Source organism: Nanorana parkeri, unplaced genomic scaffold (genome assembly GCF_000935625.1).
Source record: "Nanorana parkeri isolate BGI_ZX_2015 unplaced genomic scaffold, ASM93562v1 scaffold1121, whole genome shotgun sequence".
NCBI lineage: Eukaryota > Metazoa > Chordata > Amphibia > Anura > Dicroglossidae > Nanorana > Nanorana parkeri.
This window is the reverse complement of record NW_017307389.1, coordinates 111099-132864: the sequence shown is the minus strand read 5'-3', so window position 1 is coordinate 132864 and position 21766 is coordinate 111099. Positions and strand designations below refer to the sequence as shown.

The window sequence follows — 21766 nt, the reverse complement described above, 5'->3', positions numbered from 1 at the left end:
CCTCATAGTTAGAGCCGACCTCAGACAAAGAAGCTGTCACAGGTCGGCTCTATCGATCGGGAAGTGAGCAGAAACATGCAGCTGATCCGCTCACTTCCCGATCGTGTCCCCGCATTGATTGGTGCCTGTCAGTCACCTTTCCCCACAGGGATCCCCCTCTGCCCTCTCCGATCCTCCAGCTCTGAGTGACAGCTGTCACTAGGCAGAACCAGCTGTCACTCAGACAGCTGGGTGGATCTCGACAGTATTGTCAGGATCCTTCCTGGCTGTGACGCTCTCAGTATATCGCGGGCAATAGCTCGTTATATACTGAGCCTAAAGAGAACTATGGGGAAAAACACTTGCATTGTTTTTTTTAATATTACGTGGTTGATGTTTATTAGTTATTTAACAGCTTTAAAATCTCAAAGCTGCACTTTTTGATTCAATACCTCCTTCCTTACCCAGGCTTCTTGTTTGTTTCTACAGAGTGCAGCTCATTTTCACCACCGACCACAGTCATCCTGCTTATTCTACTTTGTTTTGAGGGTCTACTCTTCCTCATATTCACCGCTGTGATGTTTGGGACACAGGTACATTCCATATGTACTGATGAAACGGTGAGTACTTCCTTTTAGCCCATATTTAATGAAACCTTCGATTTATTTCCCTGAAGACTGTTTAGTAGGTATTGCACCATCTGGGGGTTGAGGCCTGTTAATACATGGATTGTTTTTTTCCCCAGTTTGCTAAATATCTTCCCATTGTAGCATCGGTAATCATTTTTCAAAGTTACTATTGTTATTGGGTATGGTTTGTATATGTTACATGGTACTCTGTTACATGATATATTTCCTATCATAAAACATTTAAGAACTCAAGGAAACCGAATTGCAGTGGATATACAAAAGTCTACACGCCCCTGTAAAAATGCCAGCGTTCTGAAATGTAAAAAAAAAAAAGAAGATAAATCACTTCAGATTTATTTCTGCCTTTAATGTGACCTATAATGTGTGCGATTCAATTAAAAACTAACTGACATTTTAAAAATGGGAAAAAAAACTTCCAATAATGTGGTTGCATAAATATACACTCCCTTAAACTAATACTTTGTTGAAGCACCTTTTGATTTTATGACCGCATTCAGTCTTTTGGGGTAGGAGTCTGTCAGCATAGCACATCTTGTCTTTGGAATCTTTGCCCACTCTTGCTTGCTGAAGCGCTCCAAATCTGTCAGAATTCGAGGACATCTGCACCCCGCCCTCTTCAGGTCACCCCTCAGATTTTCAATTGGAAACGGGTCCGGGTTCCAAAACTTTGATCTTCTACTGGTGAAGCCATTCTTTTGTTAATTTGGAGGTATGCTGTGGGTCGTTCTCATGCTGAAAGGTGAAATTCCTCTTCATCATTAGCTTTTTAGCAGAGGCCTGGAGGTTTGTGGCCAAATTGATCGATATTTGGAACCGTTCATGAGTCCCTCCACCATGACTAAAGCCCCATTTCCAGGTGAAGAAAAACAGCCCCAAAGCATAATGATGCCACCACCATGCTTCACTGTGGGTCTGGTGTTCTTTTGGTGATGCACAGTGTTGCTTTTGCGCCAAACATACTTTTTGGAATTATGGCCAAGTTTAATCTTGGTCTCATCAAAACATAACACATTTTCCCACATGCGTTTGTCAGACTTGATGTAGGTTTTGCAAAATGTAGCTGGGCTTGGATGGTTTCTTTTTAAAGTAAGAAAAGGCTTCCGTCTTGCCACCCTATCCCACAGCCCAGACATATGAAGAATACGGGAGATTCTAGTCACATGTAGTACACAACCAGCACGTGCCAGAAATTCCTGCAGCTCCTTTAATGTTGAGGTAGGACTCTTGGCAGCCTCCTTGACTGTTTTATTCTGTTTTTTTGCCAGTTTTCTTTGTGTGTTTTTTCATCAACTTTGGAGGAACATCCAGTTCTTGGTAATATCTGTAAAAAAATAAGTCAGGGCAACTGGACTTGCTGTATTTTTCTTGAAGACGTTACAGCAAGTTACAGAAAAATACAGCAAGTCCAGTTGCCTTGACTTATTTTTTACAGATATACCATGACCTGGATGAATGAGAACCTTCACGGACAGTTCTTGGTAATGTCACTGTTGTGCCATATTTTCTCCTCTTGTTGATGACCATCTTCACTGAGTTCCATGTTATATCCAATGTCTTGGAAATTGTTTTGTACCATTCTCCTGACTGATACCTTCTAACAATGAGATCCCTTTGATGCTTTGTAAGCTCTTTATAGACCGTGACTTTTGCTGTAAGAGGCAACTGAGCAAATGTAAAAGGAAAATCCCACCAGATTAGCTGAACTTTATATATGAGCTTAATCAGAGTCACTTTAATTCATGGCAGGGGTGTACTGACTACTGTTTACCCTCCGTGTGAATATGGTTGGTTAATTCTGAACACAACCACATCCCTAAGTATAAGAGGGTGTGTACACTTATGCAGCCACACAATTGTATTTTTTTTTCCCACTAAACAATTTCAGTTTAAAAAAAAAAATAATAATAATTGTACAAACTATATGTCACATTAAAGGTGGGGGGAAAAAAAATTCTAAGTTATTTTCCACTTTCTCCACATACTGTTCATTTCCCTTTTATACTCCTTTTTTCTTTTTGGTAACATCATATAAAATTATGTATTTGAGTATCACTTCTATGGACAGAGCAGTGTAGCCTAATACTAAAGGCTTTTTTGCCCCTATCTGATGGGCTATAGAACTGTTAACTTGAGAATGTTGGTAACATCATGTAGCCGCTTCTTTTTGAAATTTTTTTGTATTTTAATGTATTCCAATTTTGTTCCTTTTTGTTTTATTTCATTTCCATAAAAAAACTTTTATCTTTGCAAATGCAGATTTTTCACAAACTTAACGGCTCACTAAGAAGAGGGGTCACAGTGCTGTAAAAAGAAGAGCTATTTATTCCTGTTCTAGTGTGAACGCATTTAGTAGATATGTTGCTCTACTTTACTACTGTGCTGAGCTGTGAATGTCAGCCAATTCAGCAGGAATTGGCTGAAATTCACTGCGTTGGTGAACCTATTCCCTCTGCAGAAGTTGATAATTAAATCGACTTCTGCCAAAGGAGCATGTTGCACAATTTTCGGTCAAGTGGTACTTGCGGCCAAACGGCTGCAAGCACGGCTCAAGTACTCTGACAGTGGCCAGTAGCTGCTGTCAGAATACAGTAGAAACAATGGGCAATTCGTCCATCCACACTGTTCAGCATGGGTGGAGGAATCTGATCAATCATCAGAGTGAACTAAGAAAATATATCCGTATTTACCCTTCTTTATTTTGCTGGAGAGGAGTTTTATTGTTTGCTTGATAGGGGGTACAAGTATATTTCCAGAACATTTATGGGGATTTATCCTCATTTAAAATCAGTTACCTCTTCTTGAACTTTGTTAGTAGCATAAGGCTGTTAGTAGTTAGAACTAAAAACCAGAGGCTGTGACTGGGCAAAGCTTCCCCTTCACAGTGGGACAAGGCAAGGGTGCCATTTGTCACCACTGTTATTTGCTTCGGTCATAGAATGCCTCCTCCATTATTTACACAATGCCTTCATATACATGGAATACAAATTAGATCTAAGAGACACAAACTTTCAGCATACTTGGATGACATTTACATTGCAAACCCTGTGATATCACTACCTCATCTTATGGATGAACTGATGTGTTTTGGTCAGTTATCTGATTTTAAAATTAATTTGAATAAATTGGAAATTCTCTCAAACTATCCCACCAGACATAATGATGCAGCTCAGACTTACCTACCTTATCATGTGGAAAGACCACACACTACCCTATTTAGGTTCTCACATTTCCCCAGATGTTAAACTTTTATGTTCTATAAATTTTGTGGTCTGTTATCCACTCTTAAAAAAGATTTCCAAACGTAATAGAAAACGTTTTACTTGGTTAGGCAGAATCATTGTGATCAAGGATAGAAAACCTTGAAAAGGTTAAACAGTTCTCCAGAAAGCCAAAATCAGATCTACATCTATATTATAAATCCAAGGCCTTAGTCTGAATACTTAATTGGCACTATACTACCAAAGATAAGCTCTGGGTTGCGCTAGAAAAATTCATGGCAGGCCTGAATCTGGTCAGTGCTTCATCCTGACCACAGAGGCCTTCCCACTGGGGCATCTCCTCGATTACTACCTTAAAAATTTGTGAAAAGCTAAACCATGGAGGTGCCCTGCCCCCCACGTTCCTTATCTCCCCTTTAGGAGGTTTACCATGGTTTGCACAAGGTGAGAACGTGTGTGCGTGTGTGTGTTGGGGACTAATTGGGAATACCAATCTCTATAAGTTTGCCCAGCATGATATGTTCTTACCCCTCAATACTCTACCTCAACATATTGGACAATTCCCTTTGGGCATGTGGAGACGCAACCAACTAATGAACGTCTTTCGGAGGTCACTACTGTTGTAAGTTATGATTGAAGTATGTCTGCAAGATATATTTGGTGTGTATTAGGGATGCACAGATACTTTTCGAGTACCAGTGCAGATACTTGGCATTTTCATGAGAACTTTCCAGGGTTGCAGAGGTTGCAGCTGGGGCCTGGCTCTGGCGCTCCACCACTGTCCTTAAATCATTAGTCTGTATTGTTTTAGAAAAACTGTCACATGACAATAAACAAAACTGTATCAGTACTTGTAAGTACTCGGCAAGTACCAGTACTCGTACTTGCAAAACTGGTATCTGTGCATCCCTTTATTTATAAAAACAAAATCGTACATTAAAACAGAGATGTACAAATCCCAGGAGCTCCGTGTGCTCCTTACAAATGACAGCTGCCTCCTAACTTTTGCATTTCTCTCTAGTCTAGTCTTGGAGCTCAAAAGTATCGGTACATGTACTCGTACTTGTACCGAGTACTGTACTTGGTATCTCTGCAGCCCTAGTGTATGCCTATGTGTTGCAGGTAACACACTTCAACACATAAAGCTGTTGTTGACTGTACACAATAAACAGCTGTAGAGTATTTTTGCCAAAAGAAACCTGTTTAGTTAACTAGATAGAGGAACAACAAAGGAATCATCAGAGCAGCCAATCAGAAATCTTTTCAGTGTTAGTAAATGACAGTCAACTGTGAATGAAGTCAAAGATTAACAGAGTCTTGGGGATTCAGAGAATAATCATGAAGTGGGTCATGAAGAGGCGTAGAGACACATGGGTGTATATATAGATTAGGTGTATATGCTTGGTGTATGGTGTGTCTGTATCTTTGCTAGGGTCTTTGCCATCATCCTCATTACCATCATCAAGAAGATGGAGGTCTAGAGATAAATAGAAAGGCAGTCACAGGGTTTTTATTTGTATTATTTTCGCTATATACTCGGACTGTTTCTGGGATCCAATAAACGCTACACTCTGTGCAAAAGAACCAAGGTTGCCTACATATTTTCTGAAGATGGCATTCTACATATTCCTTTTCCCAATGCACATAAATATATACATTTATAACTACAACTACCCACACTCAGGCCCCTAGATATAAAAATATTCTCACCTCATAGATATACAAATATATCCTGAGTACCAAACCTCCTTTTCTTAATGTGTATATTTCTGTTAAACCCACTCTCAACAGAACCCTTACATGCTTAAGGAATGGGGAAAAGAACTGAATAAAGAATGGATTCCTACCCAAAAAGACAGATTGATCAAATTGTCTCATGTTTATTCATATTAGGATTCACAAATCTTGTTGTAAGTTTCTTTCCAGATGGTATAAAACTCCAACTAAATTAGCAATCGTGTCCTGAGATTTCAACGCTTGCTGTAGAGATTGTGAACAGGCTGGCTCATTCATCCATCTCTAATGAAGTGTCTGAACATTCAGATCTTTTGAAAAGCTATTCTACCTTGGTTAGAGAAGATTTCTGATTATATATGACCCACTACAACTCCTGTTTTAATGCCACCCCAATCTCCATTGAATTCTATAAAAACAGTGTGCTCCCACATTTGTCAAATGCTGCTTAAAGTCTAATCCCATGCTTGTGGAAACAGGACCGTTGTCCCACATTGCTTGCATGGAAAAAGGAAGTTGATGCTGTTATGGAATCATCTAGGAGGTGGGTGTCTGCCAGACAGGATAAATATGACAAATCCTATAAGATACGGGCTACTTGGATTCACTACTCTCCCATGATTTATAATTGACCGTGACTGCTTACTAGACCTCCTTACTTGACTGCCTAATAAATGTTAGACTTGGTAACTGTCTGTTTTATGCAACTAAGTAATCAATCTATCCCCACCTCTCTTACTATCCCACTTTTGAATATCTTCTATCCTCATATCCCTAATTGATAATTCACCTTGACTGCTTTCCAAACCTCCACACAACATTAAGACTAACTGAATGTGTTTAATCCAAGTTAGGAACAAGGAAGAACATTACTTATTGCTATGAATTTTCTTCGTGTATCAGTATAGATGAATAACAGATGAGCAGGTTGCTGAAAACATTATGAATGTGTCAAAGTCATATAATATCATTATCAGTCATATATTTTGGATAATTTAGGCCTGGTTCACACCTAGGCGTATTGCATATGCGCGTCTGTCGCGCGTTTTTTTACCGCGTTTCTGAGGGCTACTTGGCTGTATCCCAATGGAAACGCGCAACAAAAACGGTCCAAAGTAGTACATGTACCTTTTCAGGGGGACGGGCTGAAATACGCCAATGTGTGAACCAGACCCATTGAATACAATGGGATTTAGATGTTTGAGCGTTTTGTAGAGCGTTCGGCGAGCGTAGAACACGCTACAAAACGTTCAGGTGTGAACGAGGCCTTAAAGATAATTTAGACGTTTTCATTGTGATTAAACTTGTTGGCGAACAGCTGAATCATAGGCAGACCTATCTGTGTTGCATTTATAATGTTGGCAGACGTAAATGTGTTGCATTTATAATGTTGCAAATGATGGCAGTAACGTCTACTACTACACCTTTTGCATGCAGATACTTTGTCTGTCTATATAAACATAACTGTGTAAAGATTGAATTATAGAAGCTAGGCAATCTGTATAGGCCTAGTGTGTGGTGCTATTATTGGAGAAGGGGCTGCACTTGCATGTTGGCGATTAAAGAGGGGTGATACTAAGAATACGTGGTAGTGCAAATGTACAGTGGGAGAGTATGCTGAAGGAAAACCTGGTGGAGACTAAAGTAGGGTATAATCCAACTGTATACTGTTGTGCAGCTGGAAATTATTGCTGTTAGTGTTGGGAAATCCAGTTACACTGGGGTTATCTTATAAACCACCCTTATCAAATAAGGGTGGGAAGCCCGGGGAACATGGAGAGACGCTTGGACGGTACCTCGTCTGCAACTGATAACAAATACATAACAAGCGAGCAAGTCATATAATTTTGGCCCACAGCTTTAAGTGCCAATATTTTGACATATTGCAAATGGGATCCAAAACTTCTATCTCACAATGTTCTATATGTGATCCTATTTTCCCCACTAGACTCACCATGATCGTAATTATCTTTTATGATAGTATAGGATAGGGTTATCATCAGGAATAAATAGGCCCTTAAAGTGTATCTTAACCAAAATGTTTTTTAGCTTTGGAAAGAATGGGCAAAGGTTATAACTCCAGTCATGTTTCACTGCTATTCAGGGCTCCGTTGGAGAGATTTCCCTTCATTTCCTGTTCTGGGGACAAAATTTTACCGGCAAGAACGGAGGAAAAATCTGCAACAGGGACCAGACAACAATAAAAAAAAACTGACAGAAGTTCTAGCATTCCCCTACTTCATCTAAACAAAAATCTTCTGTCTGTGTTGCTGTTAGATATTTCCCCTCACTTCCTGTCCTTGGGACAACCTTTTTACCAGACAGGAAGCGAAGCAATCTCTCCAACAGAGCCTCCAACTGCAAGAAAACATGACCCCACTCAATTCAAGGCAAAAAAAGAGAAAAGTTTTGAGTATGGATATACTTTGGACACCACATTCACTGTGCCAGCATTTGCTCTGGTGGTAGTTCTGCCCTTACTGCAAAATGTAATTGTATATCTTACCTGTGTGATTTGTTACTACTTTCTGTAACACTTCTATTTTCTAATCTAAGACTATAATTCTCATTGTATGTGTTTTATTAACTGACCTGTGCTGTTGGTGGCCTAGATTCGGCATAATAGTGTAGTGTCTTTTGTTAAAGTACACATTTTCTAGTGGGTAGGATACATCCATTTCCTTTCACGATACCACAGAACTTTCACATAATGTGCCTTATTTTTTACCTGATCATGCAGGACAACTGTGAATTCACATTTATACCATTGTATTGTCCTGTCACATATGATAACATAGCCCACCCACATTACTGAAAGTTTGTGATCTTTCTGTTTCCAGGGAATAGAACAGTTGAAAAAGGAAGAGAGAAGATGGTCTAAAAAAACAAAATGGATGAATCTGAAAGCAGTATTTGGCCATCCGTTCTCTATAGCATGGCTTAACCCCCTCGCCACTCCAGACCAGGGAAAAGCAGACCCTTATCAATATGTGGTCTGAAGATTTCTGTGCCAGTTTTGCCACACAGAAAAACAAACACCACAGTACTACCATTTACCAGCTTAACACTGAATGTTTCATACAAATACAATTTATTATTTTTGTATTGGCTGAAAGTTACTGCTAAGAAGAAGCCTCCAACGTGTACAGCAGTTGTTTGCTCCTGACTCCTGGAACCGTTTGATCACTCTTTTCTTTCCATCTCTGCTTTCTTCACAGTAACAAAATGGATGCCTTCCCCTTTGGTTCTTCACTGCTTCATCTCTGCTAACCAACTGGCTTTTTGACCTCAACTGCCATCATTTGCCATAGCTGGCTGTGCCAATTAATCACTAATGTCTGACCTAGTCTTTCGGACACAAACTGTCTGATGAAAACTTGAATTTGGTAGGATTTGAAATCTCTAAAAATCATTTGCTAGTGGAGAGAGAGAGAGACCTCTTCTGGCTTGAACCTCAGATGTTTTAGTTTGCAGTAGTATTACAGGGTTTGAAGGCTCAACGTAGCATCTCTTTATAGCTTGCAAAATAGAATTCAAAAAACAATTTTACCGTTTCATGTGAGATGACCGTAAACTGCCGCACAAAGGAGGAGTGTACCGCTCAGTCAGATTGTTAGAACTGGCTACTAGGGATGCACCGATACCAAGTATTTGGGCGAGTACTCATACTCACCCAAATGCTGCGATACCGGAACTTCCGGTCAGATCGAGATCTCTATGCTATAACCTGCCTCCCGGCTTCCTGATTGGCTAGGAAGCCGGCTTCACTTGTTGCTAGGTAGCCTGGCTTCCTAACCAATCAGGAATGGCATGTAATTACCCACCTCCTGGCTTCCTGATTTTTCGGGAAGCCAGACTGCCTAGGAACAAATTGAAGCCGGCTTCCTAGCCAATCAGGGAGGCGGGTCATGATGTGTCGCCCGGCTTCCTGATTGGCTAGGAAGCCAGCTTCACTTGTTTGGTCAGGAAGCCAGGCTCCCTAGCAACAAGTGAAGCAGGCTACGTAGCCAATCGGAAAGCAGGGAGGCAGATCATGACATGCCGCCTGGCTTTCTAATGGTCAGGAAGCCAGGCTGCCTAGCAATAAGTGAAGCCGTCTTTCTAGCCAATCAGGAAGCCGGGAGGTAGGTCATGATGTGCCACCTGGCTTCCTGATTTGCTAGGTAGCCGGCTTCGCTTGTTGCTAAGGCAGCCTGGCTTCCTGACCAATCAGGAAGCTGGACGGCACCTCATGACTCGCCGACCAGCAGCCTAGGCAAGTGTGTGTTCTTTCGATAGAACACTATCTTACCAGGCAATCAGGAAGTTGTCCTGATTCTGGTCATGATCCGCTGCCTGACTTCCTGATAATTGGGGCACCGGTATCGGCGAGTACCGAAAAAAATATATATATCAGTACTCGATACAGAAAAACTGGTATTGGTGCATCCCTACTGGCTACGCAAATAAGTTCTTACAAAAATAGTCATGTCTGCTATCCTGTTATCAGAACTAGGAAGGAAGGGATTAGTAGCTCTTTAGCAATCAGATTCTTCTATTTGTTCTGACAAATCCAATTGGTTGCTGGGGGGAAATGTTGAGTGTCTTTTGTTGCCAGACCTTCTTTAATATTGGCCTTTGTGATTTTGTAACATTAAACCCACCCTAGGTGGTCATTGTCCAAGCAGATGAATAAGACATTTGTGGAGTACCAACCCATGAATGCAACATTAGCAGATGTCTCTTCAAAGTTGAATCTCTGTTCTCCCCAGCAAAGTCCAGGGTAGACTGCGGTGCACATGGACATAACACAATTCTAGAATATGAGTGTGTTTTTTGGTGACAGTCTGATTGTAGTCTTCATGTCCAACCATCCGCTAATATGTATGGGTAGCTTATGGCCAGCCCTTCAAGGCCATTTTATCCATATAAAAATTATCATGATGAACCTAATCAGCGCAAACACCTATCGGAGTGAATGGGTTTTTGTAATTACCTTTATGAAGGCATGCCTTGTTAAAGACCATTACACAAAACAACAAGCATATACACCTTTATTAAAGTAAACATTAAAGGAATGTTCTGAAAGGTGTCTCTTTTTCAGGAGGTCTCCATTGTGAGACATACCCCATAAAAAGCTGTGCTTTTAGTAATTTTTATAAACATCAGCCACATATCATTTAATTTTGGCAAGCTTTACAGCTATATTTCTTCCATACAAGACTAAATTCATTGGTTTAGTTGACTTGCACATGTGTGGTCAATGCACTTGAATTGTCATTTCTGTTTACTTTTTACGGACTATGTTCATCAATTGAGCATCTGCCACGTCTTACCTTTTATTACATTTAAAATCTAGAAATGGCGGCATCTATGGATGGCCTTCTACCTATGCATTGTTAAATGTGTGCAATTTCTGACATGTTTTGCTACATTTCGGGTAAAACTGCTGCCATCAGCACAAAAAGCATTGTGGCAGATTTCTAGATAATAGACCATAGACAAAATAGTGCTAAAGCAGTCAGTCAGGCTTTAGAATCTGCTTGGGATTGTAACTCATTCTCTTTGCTTCAGCTTTGATAAATTGTTGTCTAGCTTCAGACAGAAAACCACCAACATTTACACTTTTACCCTCTAAGGCAGCATGTATTAAATGTTCTAGGCTCTGACAAATTGACTGTTTTGGGTTGTTTGGCAAATTCTGTGCAAAGGGTAACTTGTAGCTTTAAATCAATTCTATGAGGTATTTACTGTATAACAAAGTATACTCTATATTAAAGCAAAAATGTGCAACCTCTGGCACTCCATATGCTATTACTACACCGTGGTGCTCATTCCAACGGTAAAACAAGAGTTGTATTCATATCTTTTTGATATAATTGTTAAATTGTGTTCAGTATAAACAAATAATTTTTACCGCAGTTGTATTGTAGTGCCCATGAGTGTGGTTTTATCATATCTCAAATGTTGTTTCTCAATGTCAGCATACATGGTAGAAGGTAGGAACCTTTTAACACCAGCAATAGAAACTACATTTATATTGACACTACCCTATGATTGACTCAACCATAATATTGATACCCTTTGTTGGTGTTTTGTGTGATTAAAAACAGCAAATGCACTGCAGGCATTGAATTCTAGTCTAACAGGATAACTATATTTCTTTGTTTCATATCGGGAAACCATCGTTTGGTTTTCCCATCATGCTGTCTTAATGTGAGGTTTGTTAAACTGGTCCTATGATGTCCTATTGTATTTTCTGATTAATGTATTTTTTGCTTTGTTGTCTACCTAAAGCAAATGTTATTGATCTTATTGTTGGTATCCCTTTCTGAAATTTTGTTTTTTGCATGGTTGGCAAATGTGGTAATTGTAAATGCTTTTCTTTTTCATAATTATCAAATAGAAACAAGGCACAAATATAGTGGCAGAACTTTAGCATCTCAATGCTATTTGCAGAACACACATGCCGATGTAAAACTTCTTCAGCAATAATTCTTCTGTGTGCCTTTAGTGGCTTTGTGTTCAGCGGGCCACAATATCCTGCTACTGGAACCGGTATACTTTAAAGTGACACTAAACTCAGGAGTTAAAGAGAAACTTTACCCATATCTTCCAAATAACAACAAAGGCGCGTTTAGAAATGTTTAGTATTGACAATCTACAAACACACACTACTAGATAATTGCAGGATTTGTATTCTTTGTATACCTTTTCTTTTTCTTTTCTTCTGCACTTTTTTGACAGTGGCCATTTTAACTAAGGGCAGGTTAGTAGATCTCCCTTTACTTCCTGGAACTCTGGAACATGTGACTAGGACGTGTGACCATGCACCATGCATCATCTCAGGGAAGGAAAATGCCTTTCCTTGAGATCGTAGATGAAATTTCCAAACAATGCTCTGCTGATGTAACCTTCCCAGGATGCAATGTTTGGACACATTACATAATTTGTGCCAAAGTGGAAAAAAGAAATTGTAGTAAAATAAAAAATGTTTGTTTAGCTAATGAATGTAAGAGGATTTCATATCGGCATGCAGAGCTGTATGCCAATGTGATTTTTAGTCAAAGGGGGTAAAGGTCCACTTTAAATCTTTCAACCCCATGGTCCTGTGTATGTTGTAAAGTAGCCACCACTCCAAGCTCGCTCCTGTGATGGACTACATTCTCATGCTTAGTTTACTTATTTGTATTGAGATTGTAGTCCATCATGGGAGGGAGCTTGGAGTGGTGGCTACTTTGCAACACACAGGGACCATGGTGAACAAAGGTAGCCACCCTCCAGAAGAAAGAGTGTCAGCACCAATTCAGAGATGATTTGAGAATCTACAGCTGAGTGACACACAAATAAGGTACATTGTTGGTAATAGTTAAGGCACTTGAATGCATTTTTAAGGTTTAACTCCTGAGTTTAGTGTCACTTTAACAGCATTTCCCAGTGGAGCCCTAATCATATTTGTCTCATCTCTTGATATGTTGTAACACTCCATGAGCACGCTGTCCCCATCTGCTTCTCCGATATAGCCATCATCAGCCAGGGCAAGTATAAATTCAGTATGCTTTAAATATAGCACAAAACATGCTGCTTGATTTGCCATTTGCAATTTTATCATCATGTTAAAGAGGACCTGAACTGTGGAAAGTGTACCCCAAAAAAAGGCTAGCAGAAGACAAAGAACTAGTCACCAGTATTGCCTGACTTGCCATGCCTTCTTCTGCACAGTGTCACTGGATGTAAGTGGCCAGCTTGGTAGAGAATTGGGGCTTTGCATTCATTTTTCAGAACTGCCCCTGATGACCAGTAGGGTAATCATTAAGAAGCAGTAGGAAAGTTGAAGAAAATGCAGAATCAGGGAGATCCTAGCACTGCAGGTCCTTGGGTACAGCTTCCTCTTCAGGAACTAGGAGAACACTGAACGACTCATTAGAAACATCAAATCTCAAGAGACTAGAGGTCCGAATAACCTAAGATGATCTCACTGCAGATATACAGCTATGAGGCTTTAGACACAGGACGTGCACTGCTATTTTTCAGCAGGAATTAACATTTACATTTTTTGGGGTACTGCTTAGGCACATTTAACATTTCTAGATGCAACTTCACAGGTTTGTGACCAGTAATTCCCAAGATATCACCCAGGACCATATGACTAGAACGTGGAATTTTCGATTTTGTAAGACCTATATCCCGAGTATGTAGGACCTGTGTGCACCTTCAATCAAAACTGCACTAAAGCTACTGCCCATTCTTTCCTATGGCTTACTTTTTTCCTACTCTGCTTTCTATTTTATGCTACCTGAGAAAGAAAAGTTTTAGTAAGCCACCAAGACTAAATTGAAATTTTGGGCCCCCAGGAGGTGTTTGTTGTAATGTGCTAGTATGCAGAGCATATTTGGACATTATGGCAGACTTGCCCTGCCGGCAATACCTGTCAGCACTCCATTACCAGTGCTTCCATCTTCTCCCAGCCCTTTTACAGGTTTGGCGTCTTTGGGTTTCTGATTGGCCAGACCAGGATGATGTCATTACTGTGCATGCACATGGGAGTTACTTTAAGCAGGAAAAAAACCTAACAATCCAAAGAATCTTCTGATTAAAACAAATCTAAAAGGATCTACACTACTCTATATTGCACAGGCAATAAAACAGAAGCACATTTTGCATAATAGAGTTGCTTGGGAGTAGGACTTTTGGAGTTTCATCATTAAAGCTGAACTTCAGGCAGATGGCTAAGCACACATGTCTATGATGTGAACGGTTTACCTTCCAAAGGATTTTGTTCAGCCACTCACACCTCTTTCACACTATATATCCAGGCAAGTGAAACTGCTATTAAAGTCTTGCTGTTTCCTACATCACCTCTCAGTGAGTCAGCAGTGCATTTGTCATTGCTCAATGAGCAGGCAGGTGACACCGGAAGCTGCACAGCTGAAACAAGAAATAGGATGTTGGCTACCTGGTTATGCAGTATGGCAGAGCGGCATAAATATCACTAGACTGGCTTGATAGTGTTCAAAATCCCTTGACAGGTAAAACGCTTCACATTTATATATTTCAACTGTGTTCTAGCAGTGTACCTGTAATCTCACTTTAAAATGAATTCTGTCACTAAGATGTAAAAGAAGATGCTGTATAGTCCTCCTTTCATGGGCCCATGTGTTAAAACTGCCATTTCACAAAGTATTCAAATTGCAGTTTTCTGACCCCTGCAGATAATCAACACTTCACCGCGCACTGTGATTCCTCTCACTGGCTTTTACATTCTGTAGTGAAGTATAAATTGGCAGAAGGGACCACATTGCACAGGGTGGAGCAGGTATTAACATACCCAGGAAGGGTGGGGTACCTGGAGGGGCCAGAGAACAGCGACATGCCGGAGATTTATCACACAGGTCACCAGAGAGGTAAGTGTAGTTCAGGGGTGATCGAACTTTGACAAACCAGCTGTTATTTAACACGTCCCATAAAGCTAACAGCCATAGCCATGACTTCCAGATGGCCGGTATTTGGCTACCACTAGTATAGAGCTTTTTTTATACAGGCTGGAATTATTTTAGTTGTGACCCAGTAGAGACAAGTTACTGTATGTGAGATGGTCTCAGCAGTCCAAATGCAAGCAAGCAAATACCTGTGTATATCAGTCCTATTGCACTGCATTGAAAGAGCAATCACTGCAGTACTACTGAGCAGGAAGGAGAGCTTACAGGAAATATGGCTGCTCTCTTGTACATATTTCTTTAAACGTTATACATAGAAACAAAGATTGTAAAACATTAATACTCATTCACAAGATTCTTTACATTCACGTTCAGCTGTCAGCAGTTGAAACATTGTACACTGGCTGCCAGACTACGATACAGACATTAAAGTGTATTTCCACTTTAGTAGCCACATTAGGATAACACTTAAGTTATATTTGTTACAGGTTCCCATTCACATTGCATACACTTGAAGAGATATTTAAAAATTGCAGCGTACCCTTTTATTTGCTCTTTTAGAAAGAAACCTTTTTTTACATTTTCTCCTGGAATGTAAGGGGGCTGTTGAGTTATGTTTAGCATAATGAACCCCATCTGTACTGTGCTGGCAGATCTTATTATCAGTTATTAGATTTGTCTGTCCTAAAAAAGGGCTAAAGATCTAGAAGCATTCTATGTTAATGAGAGGAAGCTTGGTGTGTTCCTGGTCTTTCTATGGTACTGGAAGGAAGTGGAAAGAAAGCACTTGACCTGCAAAGTTTATCCAATTGGTGTGGCTGGCCAATCATGATGTTCCTGTTTCCCCGAAAATAAGACCTAGCACTATTTTTCAAGATTCCTGTAATATAAGACCTACCCCGAAAATAAGACCTAGTTTGGTGGTAGCATGTGAGGGGGAACTTGAAGAGCAGGAGAGATGGTATCAGCCTGCAGGGACATACTCTATTAAGGGGATGACAGGGGACTCCCTCCGGCCAGGGCAGTGACAGGGAGCACTCCAGTACCATACTTCACTAACTGCTGTCCCCCTGAAGGCACTGCTTAATGTGATGGTACTGTACTGTAATGTGTACCGCTGTCCACTGTCTGATGTCCCCACTGCGGTAACGCTGTCCCTGATGGCAAAGGAAGCCGGCGCTGTAGAAAGCAAGGCAGCAGCGGAGGGAGTGGAGCCGCATTAGCCGTTACTTCCTCTATAGCACCGGTTACTGTGACAGGCGGAGTGATACCAGATGCACTCCACCTGTGAAAGTTAAAGAAAGGAATCAGCATTACCGATGCTGACCATTTTGTTGCATATTTTAAAAAAAAGACTTCCCCTGAAAATAAGACCTAGTGTGTTTTTTGGGGGGCAAAAAAATATAAGACTGTCTTATTTTCGGGACTGTCTGATTACCGGACAGGCAGCTACTACATTCCAGAGGATTTTCACTGTCCCCTTGGTTTGTAGTGTCCAATTGCAGGATTGTGCATTGAAGAGCCACACTCCGTTAAATAGTCCATATACATCTCTATTTAATGCAGGGTTGAGACAGTATAGAAATTCCCAACGCGTTTTGGGAGCTCATAACAGTACAGTGGTACCTCGATCCACGAACTTAATCCTGATTCTGGTCGCGAACTGAATTGGCCACAAACTGATCAGACCGCCATCTCGACTAGAGGAAGCCACGACCATGTGTCAGAGCAGGGAAGAAACAGGAACCATACCGCACTCTTTACCGGGATTCCCACTTGATGAAGATGGGTGCTCGAAATGACTGCGGATGGCACCGCCACACATGAACAGTAGAAAAATGTCACCAGCACACCATGAGTTGAAAAAGCAAAATATTTTATTGCCGATAGCTGTATCTCATTGGCAAGCGCTTTCGGGGCCTCGCAGGGTCCCCTTCATCAGGCTTAGAGGGAAGAAGGGCAGGGAAGAAGGCTGCGGTTGTGTCGCCCGATGCAGAGTTTGCGAACGGAAGCAAAATTTTACTGAACTTCCTGTTCGCGAACAGAAGCGTTTGTGGCTCAAAATTGGATACTGTTTTGTCCAGTGTGTGAGGTGCTGCGTATAGCCACATGCAGCCACCTGTACAACTCAATGACGGGATGTGGCTGCACGCTGCTATACGCTGACCTGAGCTTGCACATCCATACATGTATGGTTGGATGCCCTTGGACACAAACTATCTTAAGCGGGTGCACCCAGACCTGCATGGATATGTTGCAAGTTTGGGTCGACGTGCAGCTGTGTCCTGTCACATAGATGCACAGGCAGCTGCAAGTGACTACACACAGTTCCTGTCCTTGGGTGGAGGTTTCTGCATGGACGTGCATGTTGTGCGAATGCGAGTGTGTGAGAATGCATAGAGCTCATCAGCAGCTGATCTGGCAGCCTTGTTAGAACTTCCTGTGAGCCCCGAATGTTAGTGTTTAAGTAAACAGTTCTTAACAGTGCTGAGAATTTTGCATGTCCACCTCCCTGTTGGCTTAAGGCACTCATCGTAGTGATGGCCCAATAAGATGATACAAGACATCCGGGTGCTCGAGAAAACATCTAAAGCTATACCCAGGCACTCATGTATGCCTATGTTTTTAGTCATGTGACTAGAATGGTAAAATGACTGACCTGAACTTTCGGCCGATTATACTCACAATTTATTTGAAAACAACTTTTAGAAGACTGTAGTATCTCTTTAAAGGGAAAGTAATTATATGAGTATCATTTATTTTCTACACTGTTAAGTTGTCATTTGATGTTGTAACAGCTCCTCTAATGTTAGAGATAATTGCTTTTATTGTATAATGTATAAAGTGAATGGACTAGAACTGCTGATTGGGCCCTGTGGCAGCACTATTCTATGTTTTTACCTCAGTATATGTTCCAGTAGCTCATACAAACCATGGGAATGGTGGGCATTATCCAATATGGCTCTCGTGGAAGCTAAGCATGATGGGAACTTTAGTTCCTACATATCTGGTTTAATCATGCTCAGTAATGGAGTGCAGAGGCTGTGCAGATCTGCTTTGCAGGATATAGGCTGGATATCTATCTGTATATACAGCACATGGAATGTATAGATATAAATATACATGTAGCTTCAGAACACATTCCATTCATACACTGCTGCAGAGTATTTTAATTCTACTTTGGCAAGGGACTGTCGTATTTATTAAATTTTTTTTGTTATTGTGAAATTTTAAGTTTTTGAGATTTTTTGGAGATCACTATGGTCTTAATTTTCTGACGGGTAAGGGCGATAATATCTTGTAATCGGACTTCCCAAAACTATCAAATAGATTACCACGGATTGGAAACTGTTTACCGTTTTACTTAAAATGTGAACTGAAAGCTGCATCTCATTTAGTTCTGTACAGTATATGCTTCCATACTGAAAACAATAATGCAATAAACGTTTTTCAAGAAATCATTTTTGTGCACGTGGTCTGTATGTTTATATCAAGTAATAACAAAAAGAACAGTTTCATGTATAGGTTCTTAATATGAAATGACTTTGTTTTCCAGCCTACCTGCTGAGATTTCAATAATGGAGCAGTAATGACGCGTTCAGTCTCCTGCTAGGGACAATAACGTTTATTGAGCATAGCTCGGACAGTCTCTTGTTTTAGCCTCTCAGGGAAGTGTTAAGGCATTGCATGGTGTTCAGCTATGCATCAGGATGATGATAATTGCAGGCCTGGAAAATCTGCATTGCGCATACGGGTTAGGCTACGTACATGCAGATGTGCACAGCCGTACAGTGTGCATGTCTGTGCAGAAACCTGCACCCGGTAGGAACAGGTGCTGCGTATAGCCACATGCAGCCACCTGTACAACTCAATGACAGGATGTGGCTGCACGCTGCTATACGCTGACCTGAGCTTGCACATCCATACATGTATGGTTGGATGCCCTTGGACACAAACTATCTTAAGCGGGTGCACCCAGACCTGCATGGATATGTTGCAAGTTTGGGTCGACGTGCAGCCGTGTCCTGTCACATAGATGCACAGGCAGCTGCAAGTGACTACACGCAGTTCCTGTCCTTGGGTGGAGGTTTCTGCATGGACGTGCATGTTGTGCGTCTGTGCACATTCTTGTGAATTAGGCCTTACAATATAGGGGACACCAATAAACAGTTATGAAGGCCAAATTGTTTGGCAGAAAGCCAAGTGAGATTTATGGCCACAAAGGAGAGTTAAGGATCATTCTACAGCATCCTTCTTTTAATAATCCGTTTGCAATGGCCGTAAGATTTTTAGAAACTAAAAAGTGAAATAGAATGAAATCCAAGCAAAAGAAATGTGAGATTAGCACACATCTGTTACACTGCATACCCAGGTAGGTGACTTTCACCCGCTGTTACTGATTAAAATTTTCGTGTTCGATTCAGGTGACATCAACGTCACCTGACTCCTCCCCTTCGTTAGCCGACAGAGCCACTTGAGCTCCGTCGGCTAATATATATATAACAACGGTAGTCCTGATTTCTGATATGATGACACCCTCTACAGGAACATGTCGGGACTATCTTCCCTGGGAAACTAGTGAGTGCATTCTACATATATTTGTATCCCTTTGATATACTCTGGTGTTATCAGTGCTTTGTTATATCTGTACACGAGAGTATCTTCTGTTAAACCTAAAGTCAGAATACACGTACAGTAAATAAGACAATACAAGGTGTGCACTGGTGCTGTCAAACAATCTGTTTTTTTTTTGTTATATGGAAACTCCTTTTCACCGCATGTTTGCACTTTACATTGAATTACTCTTGTTTTTCAACTATCAGGGCATCGAAAAACTGAAGAAGCAGACCCCATCCTGGAAAAAGAGCAGCAGCTGGGAAGGACTGAAGCAAGCATTTGGTGGTAGTTTCTCTCCTGGATGGTTAAGTCCTTTTTCAGGGACTGGTTATCAGAAGGTGCCATCAGATACTGAAACCGGATTGTCTGGAAAAGGTGGTGAAATAGTCATTGGCAAGATGGTAGGAAATGTGGAAGTCATTGAAGTGGGAGGTGAAGAGGAGTCAAACCAGTCAAATCAGTCAAATAATACCTAAAAAAAACCATGAAAAAGCACAACAGACCGCACACAAATTCAAAGTCCGTACCATAGGCTTCTGCTTTTAAAAATTCATGATGGTGACAATGTAAAGGGCTTTCCCCTTTCGTACATAAATTTATCTACTAAATACTTTGCTCGGATTTTTGTTTCTGTATTTTTAACCATGGTTGTTATAATGGCTGAAGTAAGACTGACAGATGTAGGCTGCTTTGCTGACCTCATTCTAAGAAGGATAGTTGCTTGGCCGTTGTGCTGAGGCTCTGGCCACTGACCAAGAACAGGAATGCAGCCATTGAGATCAACAACTCCTTATACACAAACTTGTGTTGGGTCCTTGACCCCAAAGATTTGCAGCCAGGGAGCCAAGTCACCAACATTTTCAGAAAGAGGTCATTGATGGTAACCCATGATTTATTCTCATGACAGGTTACCTTTAATGTTGCTCAATATAGCAAGAGACCCTTCCACTGTGGTAATTGGTTACATTGAGGTACATGGTAGCTTGACCTACTTAACCCCAAAGAACAGCAGCATTCCTGCTTGAATAAAACAGCGTTTTTGCTTTCTCAGATAAGTCCAGCAACCTGCAACCAGTGTAGTGCCAATTTCATAGTGACATGTGCCCCCCTCCCAGTACCACTCCAATGTCTTATATTCACCCATCCTGCTTTCTGCCATAGCTTTTCTATGCAACCTGCTGGAAGCCATACAGTTGCTGTGGTGTGCTGAGGTTCAGTTAAAGGATAACTGATAAAATAGTCATCATTTTAATGTAGCACTATAGACTGTAATATGTCTCCGGCTTATATACGAACTCCACTGAGCACTGTGTTCATCTTTGTCTGGAAACATAAAATACACAGAAGTTATTGGCAGGAAATAGTTTTTTTTCTATGGAGGAATGCTTCCTGCTTATGGGGTTCCATGGCTGGAGGTATGACGTGGGAGAACTCCAGAAATGAGATGCTGTTGGTGACCACTTGTGCTCCTTAGCTTATGATGCCTGTCAATGGTGATGGAAGGCTCAGCACACCTCCACCGGTCAAACAAGTAAAGACAACAGGTCAGTCCAGTTTAGAAGAGTGACTACTTTGGGAATCAGAGGCTCTTGGCTTTAGAAATTGACTCAACATTTGTTGATGGCCTATTAGAGCTGCAGCTAATGATTATTTTCAAAATCGATTAGTTAGCCGATTATTAAGTTCGATTAATCGGTTAATCGTCTATATTCTAACACTATTGAAAAGCTTTCATTTCCTGTGACGTTCTTCCTTAATTCTGGCAGAAGGTGACACAGCAATTTGTGCTAACTCCTTTTCTCTTTGTGTTTACAACACTGACCTTAACCTTAGGGTTGTTATATTAAAGACTTGAGCATTATGTTATAGTCATTTTAAATGTTATCAGCTGCCTTTGGAAATTGTTTCATATCTCTGACAATCTGACTGGAATTACTCTTGTTTTATTTGAGTGCTTCTCAATACATAGCTGACGTTTCATGACACAAATAGGTGCTCATGTCTGGTTGCAAATTGCTGTGACCTGTTGCTCCGTGATTGATTCTGCACAATTGTTCATTACTGTAATTTTGTGTAATCAATTGCACATGACAGAAAAACATGATAGTCTAGCGCAGCGTTTCTTAACCTTTTTCAGTTACGGCACCCATTA

At 40.8% G+C, this 21766-nt stretch overlaps 1 protein-coding gene across 3 annotated transcripts in view; it reads left to right on the top strand.

The window, feature by feature from the left end:
* ZDHHC3 (zinc finger DHHC-type containing 3) overlaps nucleotides 1-20183 on the top strand; it is a 52202-nt gene extending 32019 nt beyond the window's left edge. For 2 of the 3 annotated variants that reach the window (XM_018567965.1, XM_018567966.1), the window contains exons 6-7: nucleotides 469-599; nucleotides 19821-20183. In XM_018567965.1, the coding sequence (XP_018423467.1) occupies nucleotides 469-599; nucleotides 19821-20090 (401 nt within the window). In that variant the 3' untranslated portion in view covers nucleotides 20091-20183. Of the gene's footprint in view, nucleotides 1-468; nucleotides 600-8421; nucleotides 8691-19820 lie in introns of those variants that run through there. The other variant, XM_018567967.1, reaches the window with a different exon arrangement.
* Nucleotides 20184-21766: the final 1583 nt, after the last annotated feature.